Raw genomic sequence first — 19730 nt, 5'->3', positions numbered from 1 at the left:
ACTCCATGGACCGTTCCATTCTTCGGTGTTCCTGTTGTCTGTCGAGGACAAAAATGGAACAGGAGGAAAATATGAAGCAGCTGCGAAGAGTGCCAGTTATTCCGTGACCCGTTACAAAGTCGGGAAAATTAGATGCTCAAGGAACGGCGCTTTTGTGCCTCGAGCGGCTTACTTCCGCATTATACGTCGCTTTATTGTGTAAAGCCGGTTAACATTTTTTTTACCAGTCGCCCGGTTACTCCTAACGACACGGTGACGATCTGACCCCCCGCGCAAGAAACAAGATCCTTTTACCGGAAACGAGTTTTCTTTCGGCGAGACAACTACGCGAAGCTATACGTAGAGATACTCGCGAAATCTACTCGGGTTCCTACGGAGGTTCTTCCGGAAAATTGCCTGTGGCCTCTCTAATCTGTCACCTGTTCGCTTTAATTATTTTTCTGCTCCGAGCAGGCATCTTGATTTTACAAGCCGTTTTTCCATCGATTTTTAGAAATTATTTCCCACATACTATTAATTATTCTATATTGGATCTGGGGTAAATCTTTGTTAATTAATATCGTTGGCGATAATTTTTTCATTTCGTCTTGCATTTCGTCGTGCAAGGGTTAATTTAAATTGTTGTAGCTTGGAGAAAAAAAATCGTAGACACGTTCCTCTTTTTTTAAATTAAAGGGGAATGATTGCACTTTATTTTGGCGCAAACGGCGTCACCGAAAAAAAATTATCGTCAACTATATTAATTAATAAAGATTCACCCCAGATCCAATATAAAATAACAACCATTCGTTTACTCGATTTATTGTTCAGCCACAAAAATTTATAATATAACAATAATACAACATGGCTAATGGCCGCGATATTTACAAGAAAAGGGAGAAAAGAGATTCTTTCCGATCCGGCGGAACAAGAGAAGAAACTTGAGAAGAGAGATACAGAGGAACGCGGGCGGGCCACTTCACCCTACAGAAAAATTCATTAAAAAGCGAGTCCCGGTGTCCTCCTTTGGCATGAGGAGCCCGGCAGGGTGGTAACCGGGCGTAGAGACGGGGGCTGCGGGGGTTCGGTCGGTGTACAAACCCTCGAAGTCGTCGGAAATTAGCCTCCCCTCGACGAGGGGGAGCAGATTAACTGCATCTGACGGGTAATCGCAACGTCAGCCGGCTCTCTCGAGCAACGGCCTCTCCTCAAAGCAGCATCGGGGAATCCGATTGTATCGTGCCGCCTTATAAAGTCGCCTACAAACGACGGATTATCCCTCGTTCTCCCTCCTTCCGCCCTCCCCCCGTCCGCGCACAGTGGGCCGGATCGAGAAATTCAGCGACATTTTGGCAACAAAATCTCGTATTGGTATTGGATTAACCCCTTTACGTATCTAAAACGCGAAGTCGAAGTCAAATTTGATTCGCCTTTTATTCAAATATCAGAATAAATTGTATAATACAGTATATTAAGATATAGTATGATATAATATAATATGCAACCTTAATTCGTATTAAATACATAAAACACATATTCAGAAAATAAAAGACAGTCTCCAATATTATATTTAAATACTTTTAGTCGATACTTTATTGCAATATTTCTAATGGTTCGAAAATTGCAACAACTCGTCACCGAGTTCCTTCACCGCTCCCTCGAAGTTGCCAGGCTCGCGCGAAAAATGACAGGAACCATTTAACGCAGGTAGAAATAAATTCCGCCGCAACCCTTTCGGGGATGATGAGGTCGTTCTTCTTCCCTTGGACGTACGTGTACCGGGTTCGCGATCATTGCTTGGTTCGACAGATTTTTTCCGGGATACCGAAAGGATAGCCGTGCAGCAGCCAGTTTGAAAGTTCGAATTGGATATTTGTTGCTGTCCTACGGGGTTGCTTGATCGATGACTGGAAATTCTCTCTACGGTTTGCTTGTTTTTTGAGCACACTTGTTTGGCGAATTGCGGGGATTTCGTTTCCGCGAGGAAAGTTCGTTGTGCCGGTGTGAACCGGTAGTTGGTTCGGTTTCGGCTGATTTATCTGGTGGAACACGGTTTTTTTGCGGGATACGAAAAGTTTGGGCGTTGATTGACGGAAATTGAAGATAGTTACGCTTGTATGACACGTTTTATATTAGAGAATTTATTGTAGGGTGGAGTTGCCATAATCGTAGCCTTGATCAGATTTTAAAAACATAAAATTGCTATTCTTATTTTTAAAGTTAATTTTTTAGAGTATTACGATGACATGTTATTTAATCATTTTTAATCGTTATAAATGTATAAGAAGGCTTATTGTTAACACGGTACTTTAATTTTTGAAAATATTGAAAAAGTACCATTTTAGTTAGAAACTTGAATATTTAATTTACATATTTATTTATTACAGAGCGTCTCGATATCCGCTGCCGCGAAATTTGTATTGAAACAATTTCATCCCCCGTCTCAATGTTGCCCGCGAACATTTTTTCCGCGCGTTCTCTGCGATCCGACCTACATTCGCGATCATTAGAGTCGATGATAATTCCGCGGAGCTTCGCGGGAAATAATTACAGTGTCGCGAAGAGATCGACGGGTTCGCGGTTTTAATTGCTAAGCGTCGAAACCGCGTCGAACTGGGTGAGAAACAATCCTTAAAAGACGCTGATCGTTTATGCATTAATTAATTAAAATTATTACGAACCGAGGTTATTATGAACCCAAGTTACGTACATTATTATGGGCCTTCTATAAATCAAAGAATTCAAGCGAACATTTCTTAAAAGCCTGGACAAAATTGATTATATTATAATAAACTTATAACTTGTTATTTCGATAGATAATCTCCATTGTTTCGCAGTTTGAAAGTATTACGGGTATTATTCAAAGTTGCCGGACTTACCTTGCTCGCGACGTTATTCTTCTCACGTCTTGCCACTTCGCGCGAAACGCCTCGCGACGTGTACAATCGTGATAATTTAAATCCCCGTCTAAACCCCGTGTAAATCCCGTGCGTAATTTGAAAAAACCGGATCCCAAAACCATACACCGCCGTGTCAAATAAATTCATTAGAAACTGCGTTATTAAGGTCCACGTTGAATCCTTTTGCTGCGTACACCGTCCGTAAATTATACGAACTAAATAACGTGAAGTTAAAGTATTATAAATACGAAATAAAAATAACGTTGGCTGGCTTAATAAATTATTATTCAATCTAAGTAATAATTTGGTAATTATATTGCTATATAGCCAGCTCAAAATAATGATTTCTGCAACGGAGAAAATGAGATACACAATTTAGCGAACGCTGCACGCAATAATATATTGCCAGCATAAATTGTCGGCGAGGTACGGTCGCAGAAGGGTTAGACTACGGGGCCGCGAAAAATTGGAATTCTTTATTAGGCAATTTTCCGAAAGTTCGTCCAGGGAAAAAAGTTAAATACCTTTTTCGCTCGTAATGTGCCATTACAGCTCCGCGAACTTCGAAACCGTATCTTCCCCTTCGGTCGTAGATAATCGTCTCCTTACTTTTCTTCCAATGTCCAAGTTCGAGGATAGAAATCGCGTCGGCTACAATTTTATTCGAAATCCACTGCGAAGCATCCCTCCTCTCCCATTAATTTATAACAGCCGCTCCTTTATTCTTTCATTGTTTAATCGCTTCTCCGTGCCCCGCAAAGTGGATCATTGTGAAGATACGAACTTCAAACGCTGCGATCGCCTTCGGTATTCCTCTCTTTCCAACAATTTTATTCGAATCAACTTTCTGGTTCGTTAGATGCAATAGCAACCCTTGTTTCACCCTATTAATATATGCCACTTGATGTTTCATCCCCTTGCTATTAAAGGGATGAAAGTATCATTCTTGACTGCTTTTATTATGTAGAATTTAATCGGGATAATTTCGCATAGAAAATTGTAGGTTATCTTCATATTTTAACCCCCTGTACTGTCATCTTTATCAGATCTGCATCGATCAGTATTTTTTCGTCCTTAATAATTTCCTTCGAGAAGAAGATTCGAATTTTATTTTAATAGAAACGACTGATAGTTATATTTATTAAAGTACGACATATTGGTCATAAGTCTGACTCGTTATTATAGTGCAAGGGGTTAATAACAGAGCAAAATTGTATCAAATTTCGATACTATGAACCATGCAACTTTTGCATGAAATATTCTGTAGTACGTCGATTAATTTACGAATTGTTTGTTCTACGAGCATCCTAGAGTCTTTATAACTTTTATATCGAATATATCGAGTGATGTAATATTGCGAGACTCACCCTGTATACTCTGATCCGATCCGAGTGCGAAGCGATCCGATAAGAATCGATTTCCACGCGGCTCTTGGAACAAAGATCCCTGATTATTTTATTACACTCATCCGGTAAACTCGGTCGCCGGGAAGCCTCGATCGCGTGTTCCGGAAATGAGCTTTCGCGCACTCGAATAGCCGGAACTCTCGGTAACATCAAAGAGAGAGAGAGGGACCAAACCCGGCTAAATTTGAATTTCTGTTGGCGCCAATCTTTTGACCGGGTCGGATCCCATTCGCGCCCCTTCAGAAAACGTCTCCGTCCCATAACCTTAATCGGCCAGCCGTCGTTTCACTTTCGTTGCACACGAATGGGTCACTCTCCGGCGACGTATCCGAGTTTTCGGCAACGGTCTCGATCCCCCCGTCAACGGATCAAAAGGTTTTGCGAACGGCGAAACTCGGAAGTTTCCTGGACGCGACGGCATCGCTCGTTTAAGCTTTATACAATTACAGGGCCGGCCTCTCAGAAGGTTCGCTCGCTGGAAGTCACGTTTCCGGTGTACGGTCCCCCGGCCGGTTTTAATGGGGAAAGCTTGTTATCGAGATGGCCCCGGGATTTCGAAGCGAAACGTCCCGCCGATTCGACGGATATTCCCGCTTTTTTTTCCAGTGACCGGTCTTTGGGTAATGCCGTTTTAATACCGGCACGGTTTTCTGCGCGCAGCTCGCTTTAATTCTGTGCCACGGAAATCGCGAAAACAATTTTATTGCGAGCCTTATAGGATTTAATAGACAGATAGTGAAGCCAACTACTGCGGGAGGCGAAAAATCGCTGCGCTTTTTATTTATTTCGAGCGTAATTAGTTCAATATTTAACCCACATCGCGCTCCAAATTTTCTTATTTGTATTCAATTATTTTAAAAATTAAAAAGAATATTTTTCAAGATCTTTCAGGTCTATAGTAAAAATCAGTTGAAACATCGACCATAGCGTAAAGAGACTTCTATCACAAGAGGACAGAACACGTTCGAAGATAGTTTAATGACGGTCGAATGCAATTAGGCTTGTCCATCCCGGATTCAGGTTAATCGAGTACCATTAAGACGATCGCTATCCTCCTTTGGAACAACGGTTGTACTTTTTAAGAAAAACACGGCACCCGTTCGCTTCTAAAATCGTTAACGGGAAGTTCGGTCTAGATACGAGCTCCTTCGCGGAGGCAGTCGGGAGCGACGTTCAAATGAAATTAAAACTCGAAAGTCGGTTACAGGTTATCATTACGTCGGGAACAATCTCTTCTCCTGATCTTTATTGCGCTGCTCCGAAAGCGAGGGAAGATAAAACACTTTTGCGCGACGTTACTATTGTTGGAACTTAATTGTACTATAGACATCACTGACTGAACTATTAAAAGTAGAACGAACCATTTATTGCATTTTATTATATTTTAATTAATTACATTGAAGACTTATATTTTTCAGCATAAATAATATCGCAGAGTTAGGAATGGCTCGAAATAAAATCTCGCGAATCTTATTTATTATTCGATGGCAAGCGATATATCTATCAGGCAGAAAATTGAATTCATTCTAATTTCAGGAGATTGGATACAGAGCACCGGCGCTCTCCTCGATTATTTGCATTTGTCCGCTGTTTAAAATCGTAGCCGTTCGTTTTTCTCCTAAATGCATAAAATCCCGCGGTCCGGTTATTATAATTGCGTTCCCGTGTCCGGCGATTTATGGAACAAAATATTCCACGGTCGGGATTTAATGTTGCTTGCCGAGGCTAATAATAAAAGCGGAACGATCGAATGCAATTAATGAAACGGAAGAATTAATCGCGACAGAATTCCGCTGAGGAAATCGAACATCGTCTGGCATATTTTATATCGAACTTTCGTGGAAAGTCTGAAAATGCAATCCTGGTAAGGGTTGCAGAAAAAAATTGCAGAGATCCGCTGCGGGAATTCCAATTTCTTGAGCGCCATTATGCGAAATTGGAGAAACCTCGAATTTACGAAAATCTTGCGAACTCTTTCGAGAAAGCCTGGCGAAAATAAAAATTTAAATTCGGAGAATATTAATAAAGAAGATATTTCATATTTGCTATAATATCTTGTCGCGGCTTGTCTGCTAATTTTTCTTAAAAACTTGCAATTTTATGGAATAAAAATCGGAAAAGTTTTAAATCAACGAACACCTTTGACCGGACATTTTTCCGTAGCGATCGTTGCTGTCGATAAGACTGACCGGAAGTTCTTAGGCCCTCCGTGCGACGCGGGATTTGCTCGCGAAGGGCGTCGCGGCGATGAGTAAGAGGAAGGGCGGCTGCCGGTCGATGCGCGCCGAGCGGAGAAAGTTTCGAGACTTTCGTAAGTGCATTAGCTGTAAAACAGGGTCTCGTCGTGGACGGGATTCGCTCGCACGTGCTCTCGGCGTGGGCGTGCTTGATACGCGGATCGCGAGGACGCGAGCAGTCTCGCGTCTCGACGCAGCTAGATGCTCGCCAAGCAAATATGGGCCACCCACCGGTGCATAATTCGCGTAAATTGCTTGCATCTCCGACTGCATTCTAGCCGGCGTCGATTCCGAGCCGGATGTCGCGAGCTGATACGAGATATCTCTGGCTGCACCGCGCTGCGCCGCGAGCCCCCGCCACCGGCTTGGAAACGGCAATGTTATTAGAATCGTCATAATCGGCATCCACGCGAACCGCCCCCGCAATAACGGGCCGCCCTTGTATTCCGGTAGCAGCGTTTCCTTCTGCCTTATATTTCGCCGGCGAATTTGAACGCCTCTCTTGTGACATTTGCATACCTCGTCCGCGGAATAACGAAATTCTTACCGAATTCTGACTACGGCGAACTGCAGAATGGTCGCGCAGTCACTTTGAAACCGACTAGAATTTACGCCCGCGCACAGGTGTCAAGAATTCCCTCAAATTTCCTGAACCTCGTCGCCCAGAAATCTTGCTCTCTGTTTTCGTGTCGAATAGACGGCGCTACGTTATTTCATTATCTCCGGAAATTTGTGGTTGCACAGCTGATTGTTTCTTCGTACACTGTTTTATGTCAATCGTCGAGCAATGTCTTCCTTAACAGTTTGCATTACGAGTCCTTTTATAGCTGCGTTGAGCAGGATTTATTTCTACTCGATTATGTCCTAAATAAAATTCAGCTTTAGAAGTAGAATTTATTTCTCTGATAGGCAATTTTTACGATTTATACTTTTACAATATTATGTACAATATAATCACTCTTCTTCCTATTTTTCAGCACACTTCACTCTCACCTCCACTACACAACGCCACATTATTTTCCAAGCATAATACAGCCATTTATTACGCGACATGCGCGCGATCAGCTGAGACGGCTCATGGGGTTGGATGGATTTAATCGGAAACATTTCACCGCAAAAGCGGTCGCGTTATTGCAGAATCGAGCGCATTATCCGTGCCGACGTTAAACCGCGCGTCGCGTCGACGGAATTCCTTCCCTGAACTGCTCGACTCGAAAATAATTTCCTCGGCGTGTAACCGGCATTGCGATCTCCGCGGTTCACGAGATACCTTCTGCCGAATGGAGCAGTCATCTTCATTAACGAAATCCCACGATGCATTCCGTGAACTGTCGCGCGCTTTGTATTTTGGGGCGGAATTTAATTCCGAGCGGCTCGATTTTAATGGAGGACTGAGGATTTTTCCAAATTCTCTGATCACCATGATTGCGGCTTGTTGAAATGATTCCTGTAAATGGCCACCCCTTTATATTATGTAATACTGTATACTATAATATTATTATATTAATAGTAATAATATTAATATGATAATATTAATATTGCCGGTTCTGAAAATCTGTCTCATTCTCAGCTTCGACTTTAATAATTTAATTGCCGGTTTTCGAACGAAAATTCTCGCGTATTTCGAGCCGTAAAGGTTTGGGGACAATGATTATTTAGAGGCAGTTAAGCGAAACGTACCAACTGCAATAGAATTCTACAACGGGTTTAGGCAGTTGCGCAAACTTGACACTTTTGGATTTGATTGTAGGGCTTGTTTGCGAGGATTACCTTCCGCGAGCCGCTGTTCGTCGGCGGTCCAGGAAACACAACCGGCCTCGAGCGACTTCCTGTGAGAACCGGATTTAAGGGCTGCGTCCGGCATCTGGAAGCCAATGAACACCACTATCGTTTCCCTCTCGCACCGCAGGGAGATGCGACGAACGGTTTCGATGTCGGTGAGTACAACTTACCAATTAAACTGCGGCACTAACTCCTTCCGACGGCAGAACAATTTCTTCTCCTAAAGGTTACGCCCCGGTCCTTTGACCTCCGAACTTTCGCGATTCTTCCGCTAGAATTACTGCGGAACCAACGGAGCACCGACGAGACATAGTTTTCCTATTATTTCTCCGGAGCATCGGATGTTAACCCCTTTCACTGTAGTTTCATCACAGCATATTAGCATTTGTTCCTTAGCGATTACGATAATAAAACGAGATAATTTTTCCTTCACTTGTCACGAATACTATGGCATTCGTTTTCATTGCGATAAATAATGAATGCTGTAACATTCGAAAATGCAGTCTGCTGGATTTTTTAATCTTAACGGATAGCACAGCGGTTCATAATTAACTGTGCCACCGTTCGCATTTCGTTTTCGGCGCAGGGAACCTATATCGGTGGCTCGGATTAATTCTATATCGCGATACACACAACAGGTGTCACATGAATTCGGCTAGGGCGTCCCTCAACCTTCGCTCTTCGCTGCCCTCATTCGCCGACGAAGACCTTCCACCCCCGTTTTTCATACAAACAAGATGAACGTCGTTAGCGGCGTGTCGATAACCCGATCGACGTCGTGACAATGTAATTTAATAAGTGCCTCGTTCGATGAGAATTGAGAGAAGTGTATATAGCGAGTACAATAGGTGTGAGATCGGACACATAAGTAGTTGGCAAAGATTGAAAGTGAAAGCTGACCTCTCCAGATTCGAAGAAAACGACCGCGAAGAGAACAAAGACGAATTTACTTTGTCGTAGAAGCGAGCGAGCACTTATCGAGGGAACGAAGTCGCGACGATCGCGGACGGCCACGGACGATTTGCTTTGACATTTCCTTTCGGTGCCATCCAGAGCGTCGTTTCTCTTTTGAGGAGCATCTTCGCCGCGCGCTCACTCGCGGTCGTGTCCGCTCTCGAGGACCAAAAAATCCATTGGCCTCGGGAATGCGCGCGCGGTCCTTTGATCTATTGTGCATTCTGCACCGAGAATGGAGATATACGCGGCGCGTGGTCGGGAGGTCTATCGTGCCCGGACAGAGTGGACGTCCTTAGGAGCCGTTCCCTCGCCCCTCCAAGACCGAGCCGACCCCCGAGAGGTCATGCTCCGAAGGGTTATACGTATCCCCTTGAGCCTTTCAATGGAGATTTGGTAGTCGATTGACCGGTCGCCGGACGTTCCTGGCGCGACAAGATAAGGAACCGCGCGAGTACAGTCCTCCTCTCCGTAGACGGGATTATTGCCTTTGCGCGAGCGAGTATCGAATTCTCAGCTTGCGACGGCATATCTAAGCTTGATTGGATTCCGTCGGGGCTACTCGTCTCTTTGTTACTGCCTCCGTCTAATTTCGATTCTGCCGCGCGTCCGCTTCCATTTCGAAATATTACTCGAGTACTATTTCATACCAAATATGGAGAATTGTCTGCATCAGTTACGAGTCATAGGAGCATAGTGCTAATTTTTTATTGGTCTAAATAACTTCAATAAGCTCAAATCAGTAAGCTAGAATTGTCATTTCTTTACCACAATTTAAAACATATTTTCCTATCTTCTATACGAATCTCAAAAAATATTTCCCAGCGAAAATAACACATAATTGGTTTTAAATCAAGTACAATAAAATTGTTTATCCACGCAGGTGCAAGTATCGAGGCTGGCAACAACTTTCCCCGGATGATTTCGCGGCGTTTACCATCCGAGAAACAGCTGTTAGAAACTACTTGGACACGGTCGACTGATATGAAGTGACACGTCCGCGGGAAACCTCATCCGGTAGTTCAGACTTATTAAAACGACGTCAGGCTGCTTATGCGAGCGCCACGAACTATACGAAAGTCTACTAAAATTTACTAAAGCAGTTCCCGTGCAATTTCTCTGCGTGCAATCTCCCGCGGGCGAGTAGCTTCGACCGGAGGAACAAACATTAGGCGACGTATCCACAGAAACGCATCCAGACTCGCCGGAATGGCACCGTGGCCGCATTACCGCGCGTCCCGGAACTAGTTGCCCGAAATTAGGCTAATTCTATGCAGCCCGGCACATAATAAGAGCTACTCCCCCAAAAGTTGTCGCGCCTCTGATAGCACGATTCGATGCTGCTTGTTCGAGAATAAACCTGAAACCCCGTAGTGGAACCTTAGTTCTCGACTTCCTATCAGCGGAATTCATTGGACGAGGAGGGAAATCAATACTCGACGCGAAAGTAGAATAGAACTTCGCGGCGGAATTCTACTCGGCTCGTTGGTAACACGTGTACTGAGTAGCGATTTCTAGAAATGGGAATTTTGCGTACAATTCTGGGGCTAAAAACTCTGCTAGCGAAATAAGCGTCGAGACATGGTTATAGAGACTTTCAAAAGCATTCAGACATTAAGTATAATTTTTACTTCTACGCTATGTATTTTATTTAAGTAAAACTTGTCGATTTTGAGGAAATTTGTAAAAGGAGACTGCATTTTTCGTTGATTTCTCTCGCATCAATATTGGCGTATAAATGGCTCAAAAAGGTGTTCTAATTTTATATATATTCATTAAAATATAAATCAATGGTTCACTTTATAAATATTACAATACAATATATTATATACTTTGCTATAATATATTGAACAGGCTCGAGTCCCTCGTTCTCTGAAAATTAGGCACCGCTAGAAAGGAACACTTCTCTCCAAATATTATAAAAATTGAATTAGCCCGAGCGAAATGACGTATCGCAGTCTCCGGTCGTCGATTCATGCTAATGCATAAGAAATTCTCGGCAAAGGAGAAAAAAAATGAGAGAGGTGGCCGGTAAATTGGGAAACTTCGGTAAAGGCGGCGGGAGTTCGGCGACCCCCGTCGATTCGGATAACCTGGATTCGCCGGGGTCGAGTCGGAGAACTTCGAAAATCGTCTGGGTCATTCATTATTACGAAGTCCATACGAGTCACGTTTCCAACGGCTTCCGGTTTTACTGCCGGGCCGCCGCCTCGCCGCCGTCGTTTCTTTCGCCCGAATTGTATTTTATCCACCGAAAGTAATCCGATTAACTCGCAATGGAATAGCAAACAGGGCCCGGCAGCTTATTTCGCGGGAAACCGCCGTCTCGGCGATCATCTTGGCACAGTTTCGTTAAAGATTCCGTCGGAACGACGTTCCCCGGGATCCTCCGTCGAATATGTATGGAAATTTTTCTTTATGCCGTAGCGCGAATGCGTCTCCGACGCCGCGTCCAATTTGACAAGGCTGTTCTGTAAACGTTGTTACCTCGGCGAATCGATTCGTATTTTATTTATGTTTTATAACAATTTGTGAATTAGTTAGTCCAATAAGGAAGCTATTGGAAAGGTTTCAAAACTGCGATACTCGCTGCTTAGAATAATTTAGTTTGTCATGATTTCTTAGACTTAGAAAATGCCATGATCTTCCTCGACAAGCACATCCTCGCAACGGTCCACTTTTCGTAGCAGACTGTATCCAGTGAAACAAGTGTGACAGCGTCTTTCGTGAACGAACTCGCGAGTTTTTGTCACGGTTACCGTCTCGGAACACGTAGCCAGTATTTCCAGAGAGTTTTATTGTCCGTCGTCCCGTTCGTAGCCGGCTTTTTTCTTCTCTTTCTAATGAATCCGGGGAAGTTTGGATCGATAACTTTCTTCGAGAAGTTCCCTTTATTCCCCGGCGCGCTCGCGTCCGGTCCTATTTCTGTAACTTCTTCGTGCTTCGGTTGGAATTTCGCCAGATATACCCGGGAACAGTTGTTCCGAGAAAGGAGGATGCGTTTACACACGTTGTCCTGAGAGAACGAATACGCTACATATACAACGAACGGAAACTTCGATAATTGATCCTCTGAACCAGAACCATCGGCCAGATGTTCTCCGATGTTGGGAGTCGGCGGATCTTTAATTTCGTTGGAACGATAGAGACGTTTCTTTCGGGTCAAACATCATCATTTACCCCGCCCACGCATGTAAACAGTCTGAGCTTCGATGCTGCTATTTCTCAAATTATTTCACATTTCGCACACTGGTTCGACGATTCAAAGCTCTTTTATAATAATCGTAATTTAATCTTCTCTGCCAAGTGATGTACGTAAAATTAGAATCCTGATAGTTAACGGGTTAAGCCACCGTTCTTCATGGCAAACGAAATTTCGCCGGCGTTCCATCAAAATTCTCCTTCGTCGGAAAAATTCAAAGTCTCTCGTCGCCCGACGGGAATTCCTCGATGTTTTCCCTCGTCGACGAACGTAACACTGAACGACCGGATAAAATGCGTGGGAATGCGTTAAACGGCATTCTGCCGAGAGACACGGGTTCCATGCCGGATAATTAGTCGACGATCAAAGTCGGGAGTAGTGCCGATGAGGCTGGCTAATCGCGCGCCGGCTCCTGCATCAAGGATCAACGTTAATTATCAAGCGTTAATCAATTATCGGCCGGGGCCGTCACCATTCCCCGCGGTATCAGGACCGCTCCTCGACAAACAAATTGAATGGCCCTGTCATCGAGTGGAATTTTATATTAACCGGCCCTCTGGTAAATAAGCCCCGCCGCCGCGCGCGCCTACCCGTCATCGTCGAGTCCATTATCGGGACGGAGTAATTAACGCACGCGTGCTTGTTAACAGGAAAGTGACCGAGTACACGTCGCATCCTACTTTCGAAGCCTTTTTCTTCTGTCCTTAACCTTCTGCGGGTCCAGCAGCGCATCTTCTCGTTTCGAGGACCTTTAGGCTACTCAACAAGACTCTAAATATCGTATAGTTAAACGTCAATTCCTTTTTCCTTCAAAAAGAATTATTCTAAAATTAGCAGAAATCGAAGATGACAGTAAAAATAATTTGTAATAAAATAAGACAATGGTTCTCGGTCAGTCGTCCATTGTACGATAGATCGAAGCTGTCCGCAAAAGTGATGTTAAACGACGCCGTTTCCACGAGGAAAGTTTCCAGTGAGAATTTCGACAGCGTTTCCGCCATAATGAACGATTCAAAGAAGTCGATTCTTTATTCGCCAACGTAAAGTCGATCGTTCTGTATCAAAGGAACGAGTTCTCCGATACCGCGGAAAGAAATTCGAACAAAAGTAGCCACTCACAAAGACGGATCGCGAGAGAGGTTTTTATAAAAGCTCCACGGATCTCCATCGGAGACCTGATTGGTAGAGTATCGAAATGATGTTTCAGTCAGCTGACCGGAAATAATTTTCACAGCTGTTCAGCGATCGGTTTACCAAATGATTTCGCTGTGGGAAGCAGAACTTCGTTATTTTACGAGGTTAATTTAGCGAAGGTGGAAGTTGGAGTATAATTAGTAGGAATGTTAGATGACCACGAGAGGTATTTTTAATGAAACCTCTATATTATATGTTATATATACTATGAATTAAGAAATTTATTATATAGTAAATATATTGTAAATTAAGGAATATATTATATAGTATAAATACTGTAAATTAAAGAATATATTATACAGTATATATACTATAAATTAGGCACCAGATAAGGAAGCACCTTTGCAAAGTAATTACTGTCATCGAAGATAGTTTCGCGGTGCACTCTCGAGGGTTGAAATTTTTCGTTTGCGACAAGGGACAGCCGAATAAAATGAACACTGCGGGGAGTCGTTTCGCGTTTCCGGCCGATGCGACGTGAAAATAGAATACGTACTCTATATTCGCGAGGGAGCAGTCGGAGCCTCGGATAGAAAAGGGGTTGAAAAGAAGTGGTAAGTAGCTTTCGAAAGCGAACCATTTCGAGTACGCGAAGCTTACCTTGACTCATATTGATCGGGGACGTATTAAGGGGGGCCGAATTAAAGTGTTTCGATCGACACGACAGAGTTTTGGTACACCTTTTGAGAGGCAGTCATATTTTAAAATAAATCAAAATTAAATCCTGTAACTATTTATACCACAGTCGTTTCATTGTAAAAATTCACGTCTATAGAATATATATGTATAGCTCGACCAAAGGGACGAACTACAGCGACTACAAGCGAATACAAGACAATTATGTGCAGCGTGCATTTAGGAGCTCAACGTTTAACAGTCAACAGCAGCAAACGTGAGCATCGATTATGAGATTATTACACAGTCGGTTTGTTCACGCTTGCTGGGTCGCCTAATTGGACAGGGTATAGTGATACTGATGTTGCACTCGAAGTAAATCATTTTGTAGATCATATTCACAGCTTTAGAAATCAAATTAACCCTTGCGCAAATTTTATTGACATTATTATATTATTAGTATACTATTGATATCGCTATATTATTATTATATCATTGATTAACTTTAATTCTCTGCGAGTCTAAAAACGGCCCCAAGACGTCGCAGTCGAAATGCCATTGCGTCTTGAATATATACGAAACCGGATGCCATCCTTTCCCCGCCGGATGCTTTCCGTATCGCGTCTTTTCCCGGCACTCGTGAATTTTATTCCGTCGGGGAATATGTCGGCCATGCGACGCAGACGTGTCCAATATTTTCATTTCGTAGCGAGCGTTGACAGGATTTTTTGATGTACGGTACGCATTCCGCGCTGTTGATTGCGAGGTTGTCCTATGCAGCGCCGGAACATTTCTTGCGGAATTATGATATACGAGATCACGAGGAAGATCCTTTGACGGCACAGAGAGACGCCGGAAGGTGCGTCGGTAACGTCGACTATTGAATCTTGATCTCTCGAAAGGCAACGCTAACGCGTCGAATTAATTTAATTCGTTACGATTGTGAATCTCTTCCTTATGCAAGACCCGAGTACATGTAAAATCGATTGGAATATCGTGGGATAACATCGTGGAATATCGTGTCTATTAATATGTCGTTTTACATGGCAATTGTTTCTAGTGTTATTAACAATAATTGTTTCTAACGTTCTCCGACATATTATTTAAATATAGAACCATTTTCCTCGTCACAGCGCGGCATAAAAAAGTGAAACGGTGCATTATTTGCAGTAGCTATTATTTCGGACGGATCGATATTATTTTAATAACGTAGCACGCGAACGTTTGAATTGTTTTCGCGATGGAAATTCATTTCTAAACTCGACGGTGCGAAACAACAATTCTCCGGCCATGTTGCGAGTCGCAGGAATGCGTAAAGAGTTCTCGTTTAATTTGCCGGTGAAATTGAGTTGTTATTAACGTCGTTAGATTGAACCGTCGGTCCCAAAAAAAAAAAATAAAAATCGAAACGAACGTTTTTCGGTCGGGAAGAGATAGATCCCAATGACAGCGGAGTTCGACGCGCTGGAAAAAAAAAGAGAGAGATAGAGCAGAGCGGACTCGACGCGAGGCGAAATTTGATAAAACGACGACGGCGCCGTGAAAATTCCTGGCGTGTTTCAAAATTATCGGAGCGTGGGAGCGTGGTAAATTAAATTTCACAAAGTAGACGAAAACGGTTCCCTTCCAGGAAACCGAATGTTCTGTGACCTCTGGCACGCCACCCCACGTGTCGTTTGCTTTGAAATTTCTGTCGGACCGCGACCAGAAACTATCCAAAATTCTCGCGGATCCGAAATTCTCGCCGAAAGTCCACCGAAAAGTCCACCCGAAAAAAGGTCCTCGTAATTTTACAGAAAACCGTCTTCGCGCTTGTTCCACGAGTTCGTCGGCAAATTATTCCGTCGAAACGTTTTTCCCTCCCACTGGCGCAGAAATTTGATAAATCGTGTCGACTTTGTAGGAAAAAGTTGCCGCACGGTCACACATCGCGCCGGGCCAACGAACGTTTCATCCATCACAGGGCCGAACAATCGATTTCCCGGTAGCCTGAAACGCTGCGGAATGATCTGATCAGGAAAAAGGGAGGAGGACGATGACTTCTTCCTCGAAAATTCACGATAGAATGGCGGGCCGCTGTGAATAATGAAGCGGGGCTGCCGGCGAAAGCGATGTTAATTTCATGGACGGCGCGGGTCGATAGTTTTGTTAGTTCGTTGTTTTTCCACTTAATTATTATCAAAGGGCAGACGGGAATCAGCAATAATTGAACCTGCGTCCGGTCGAACTGGCTCTAATTGCATCGATAACCCGGTTCGTTTCGGATCGACTGAACGGGAAGAGATTGTATAGTGATTGAATAATGCTTCGAATGTTTTAGAAATTTTTTATATATTTTAGAAGTGAAAATTAAATTATAGAAAATCGTCACTTAGAAATAGCGCAGCAAATTCTTTGATACCAAAGCTCTGATATCCAAGACAATTCTAACACCACTATTATATTATTATTTAACCGCAAACAAATTCTATTTTACCAACAAATCCTTAATTCGCCACCGCGTCCATTGAATCGTCGCTTTCCCTTACCTTGTATTATCGACCCCTCGAAAAGAGTGGCGTAAACAGCGTCGAAATTGAACGGGTCACGGCAAAGAAACAAATTTATTCATTGTTTAGCGAGGACTTTAAATAAACCGGGACCCGCGTTCGCGGAGCCATCGCGTCGGAACGCCATATTGAATCGAATGTTTCACGCATCCGGAGAAAACCGGCATTGCTATTCCGCGCGAGCACGACGATTTTACAGCATATTCGATTTCCGATACCTGGAAGAAGTAGAGGACAAAAGCCCGCGGTATTTTTGTCGAATATTTACCCGTCGGTGTGGTTCGACCACCGGCACGGAAAGCTGAGGAAAAGGGATCGATGTTTCTCGGCTCGGTGAATACCGCGCGCGATCGCGCGGCCGGTCGACCGGCTTCCGTTTTATCGGGGGGGGATGATTTTTGTGTGTCACCCCTATCTTGCGCGCTTTGCTAGAAGGGAAACCGACGCGATTGATTTATTATTGTCGTTGCAGAGGAATGCACCGCGGACAGGTGCAGCAAGGTGCCCTGTTCCCATGGAGGGAAATGTTTGACTACCGGCGGCGACACGGCCGTTTGCCTATGCCCCCTCGGGTACACCGGCGATCTCTGCGAAACCAGAGTGGATTTACAGGTAACATCGATTTATTATCTATATTCCTCTATTAATTATTAAGTCGACCGGAAACCTGTGCTCGTTTATAAATTAACTGAAAATAATACAGTTTCGATTCATTTCAGCAGGTACATCATTCGAATTGGACATACAGTATTCGCAATAAAAAATATGCACCAACGTAGGAATAAGTGCAAGCTGCAAGATCTTAATATTTAATTAAAATTCGGTGTTAAGTTACACCGACAGAAAACAAGAATTTTAGACGTGTCATAATCGTCAAGAGAAAGAGGACAAGAATCAGAGTTAGTTGCCCCGACTGCGACATTTTAAAATATTATAACACATGTTAATTACCAACGGAGCGAAGAGACTACACCAGTGCAAAAGGGTTGAACATCTCGTAACTTTATCGAGGAACGTATCCTCGAGAAACGCGAGCGAGAATTACGTCTGGTCGTGGATCCCGGCGCGAGGATATTCCTCGGCTATTTCTTTGCATAAGCAACGGCAGAGCCGTATCACGTCGAGAAGAGCGAAACGAGATTGCGGGGGGGAGGGGGGGCTGTTCGTCACATCGGAGAGGCGAACACGATAAGTAAAGTTGGGGGATGTTTTCCGTGTGACGCGAGGGGTCGCGGGAAGCTGCGACACCCCGTGGGATCCACGAAGCCGGTGCGCGGGTGGTGGTGGTCTTTCGCATAATACAGGGTCACTTTCCTGCGGGGACCCGCGGGATCTGGTTATCACCAGGATGTCGCCTTTGCTCCCGAGAAAAGGAAAGGAGGGCAACCTCTCGGGTTAGGGGGTCGTAAGCATCGACCAAAGAATGCCCCGGGTCCTGGTGGCCACACCTCATAAAACTTTTCTGTAGCGCCGCCGCCGCCCCCCCCCCCCCACCTCCCCCACATGGATTCAATCATCCTTTCCCACGCCTTGATTTTTTACTGTCCTCGTAAGATCGGGAACGCTTCTGCTCGTTCTTTTTTCTCTCTGTGTCGCAAGTTTTTTAATAGTTCGTGCCCCGAACTTTTCTCACACGGAATCGTAAGTTTGTCGAGAGCCCGGCTCGAGTTACACGATCCTCAGATATTTTAGTGCTACCTCGGAGTCGTCCTTAATCCGGATAATATTCGAGGACGTAGATCAAGGCTGGGACGGATGAAAGATAAAAAAATAACTAGCCAAAGTTAATTTGTTCATTCGGTCGAATAAAAATTGACGTAGATACTTTATTAAGGGTGCATTGAAAAACAGTGGAATGTAATATGTTCTTTCGAATTATTTTAATATTAATTCCTCGAATAATTTATAAATATAAAGATAGTATCTTCGTACTCGTCAGCAGAACAAGTTAGCATACGCCGCCGCATTAATAAACACGATTCGTGAATTAAATTGGCTGGATTAATCAAACAACGTCCGGCCACATTTGCTGGTACGGAAACTCCGCGTTCGATCCCCCTCGATGCCGGGGGAGAGAGAGAGAGAGTAACAACGTGCAACGAGCTTTTGAAGTCTCCGGCCCGATAAAGCTTTCAGAAAATTTTCGATTGGATTGTCGGGGCAGCGTCTATTATATAGAATTAGAGGGGAGGCGAGCGGGTACTCGGAGTTCGAGAACGAGTTTGAGTTTCAAGTGACACTTGTTAACTCCGGTCCTCCGCGGCTGTTTGTCGGACGAGTTTGTAGAAACTTCCGGTTCACCGAGATATACAGTTATCCGGTGTACAGGCCGGCAGGGGGAAAAAAATCTCTGCGCCCCGGCGGCGATGATCGATCGCGGTGGCATTTTCGAAAAAATTCAAGTCTACGCGAGTTCTCGCCGTGAAACTGCTGCGGTTACGTGGACTAACGCGTTCACTGGGGAAAAAGTGGCCCCCAAAAAAGCCCGCGAGTAGACTGGAAATTTTTACACGTTGCTGGCAAAAAATAGCAGGTGTAATTTTAAAAGGATTTGAGGAGGCTTGAGGGCAAATTAGGAACGTTGATTTGTTAATTGAAAATTATTATATATTGATATATTAGTACGTAGAATATTTCGTCTTTTATTACTAAAAATATGGGACTTTTATAAGACTTAAAATCCGCGAGAAAACATTCCACTGTTTTACCCTAAACATTCAATAATCTCATTTTCTCGCGAAACAGCGAGACAGCTTTTTGAACGACTCGGTATTTAACTTATATCTCCCATAACCGTTATGGAAAGTTCCGATTTAGCATAAAGATCGGGGATGTTTAATAAGAGGATGGAGGGAACGAAAATCCGGCTGGTCTATTTTACAATTCCTCGGGCATTTTCACGGGCTATGAAT

General features: G+C 43.8%; 1 protein-coding gene across 2 annotated transcripts in view; it reads left to right on the top strand.

Moving 5' to 3' along the window:
* The window catches only part of LOC144468095 (pikachurin), a 230041-nt gene that overhangs the window by 185066 nt on the left and 25245 nt on the right, over window positions 1-19730 (top strand). For both annotated transcript variants that reach the window (XM_078177279.1, XM_078177288.1), the window contains exons 8-9: window positions 8273-8459; window positions 17291-17430. In XM_078177279.1, the coding sequence (XP_078033405.1) occupies window positions 8273-8459; window positions 17291-17430 (327 nt within the window). The remainder of the gene's footprint in view (window positions 1-8272; window positions 8460-17290; window positions 17431-19730) is intronic.

Source organism: Augochlora pura, chromosome 1 (assembly GCF_028453695.1).
Source record: "Augochlora pura isolate Apur16 chromosome 1, APUR_v2.2.1, whole genome shotgun sequence".
Taxonomy (NCBI): domain Eukaryota; kingdom Metazoa; phylum Arthropoda; class Insecta; order Hymenoptera; family Halictidae; genus Augochlora; species Augochlora pura.
The sequence above is the reverse complement of the archived record's forward strand: the minus strand, read 5'-3'. Positions and strand labels throughout refer to the sequence as shown.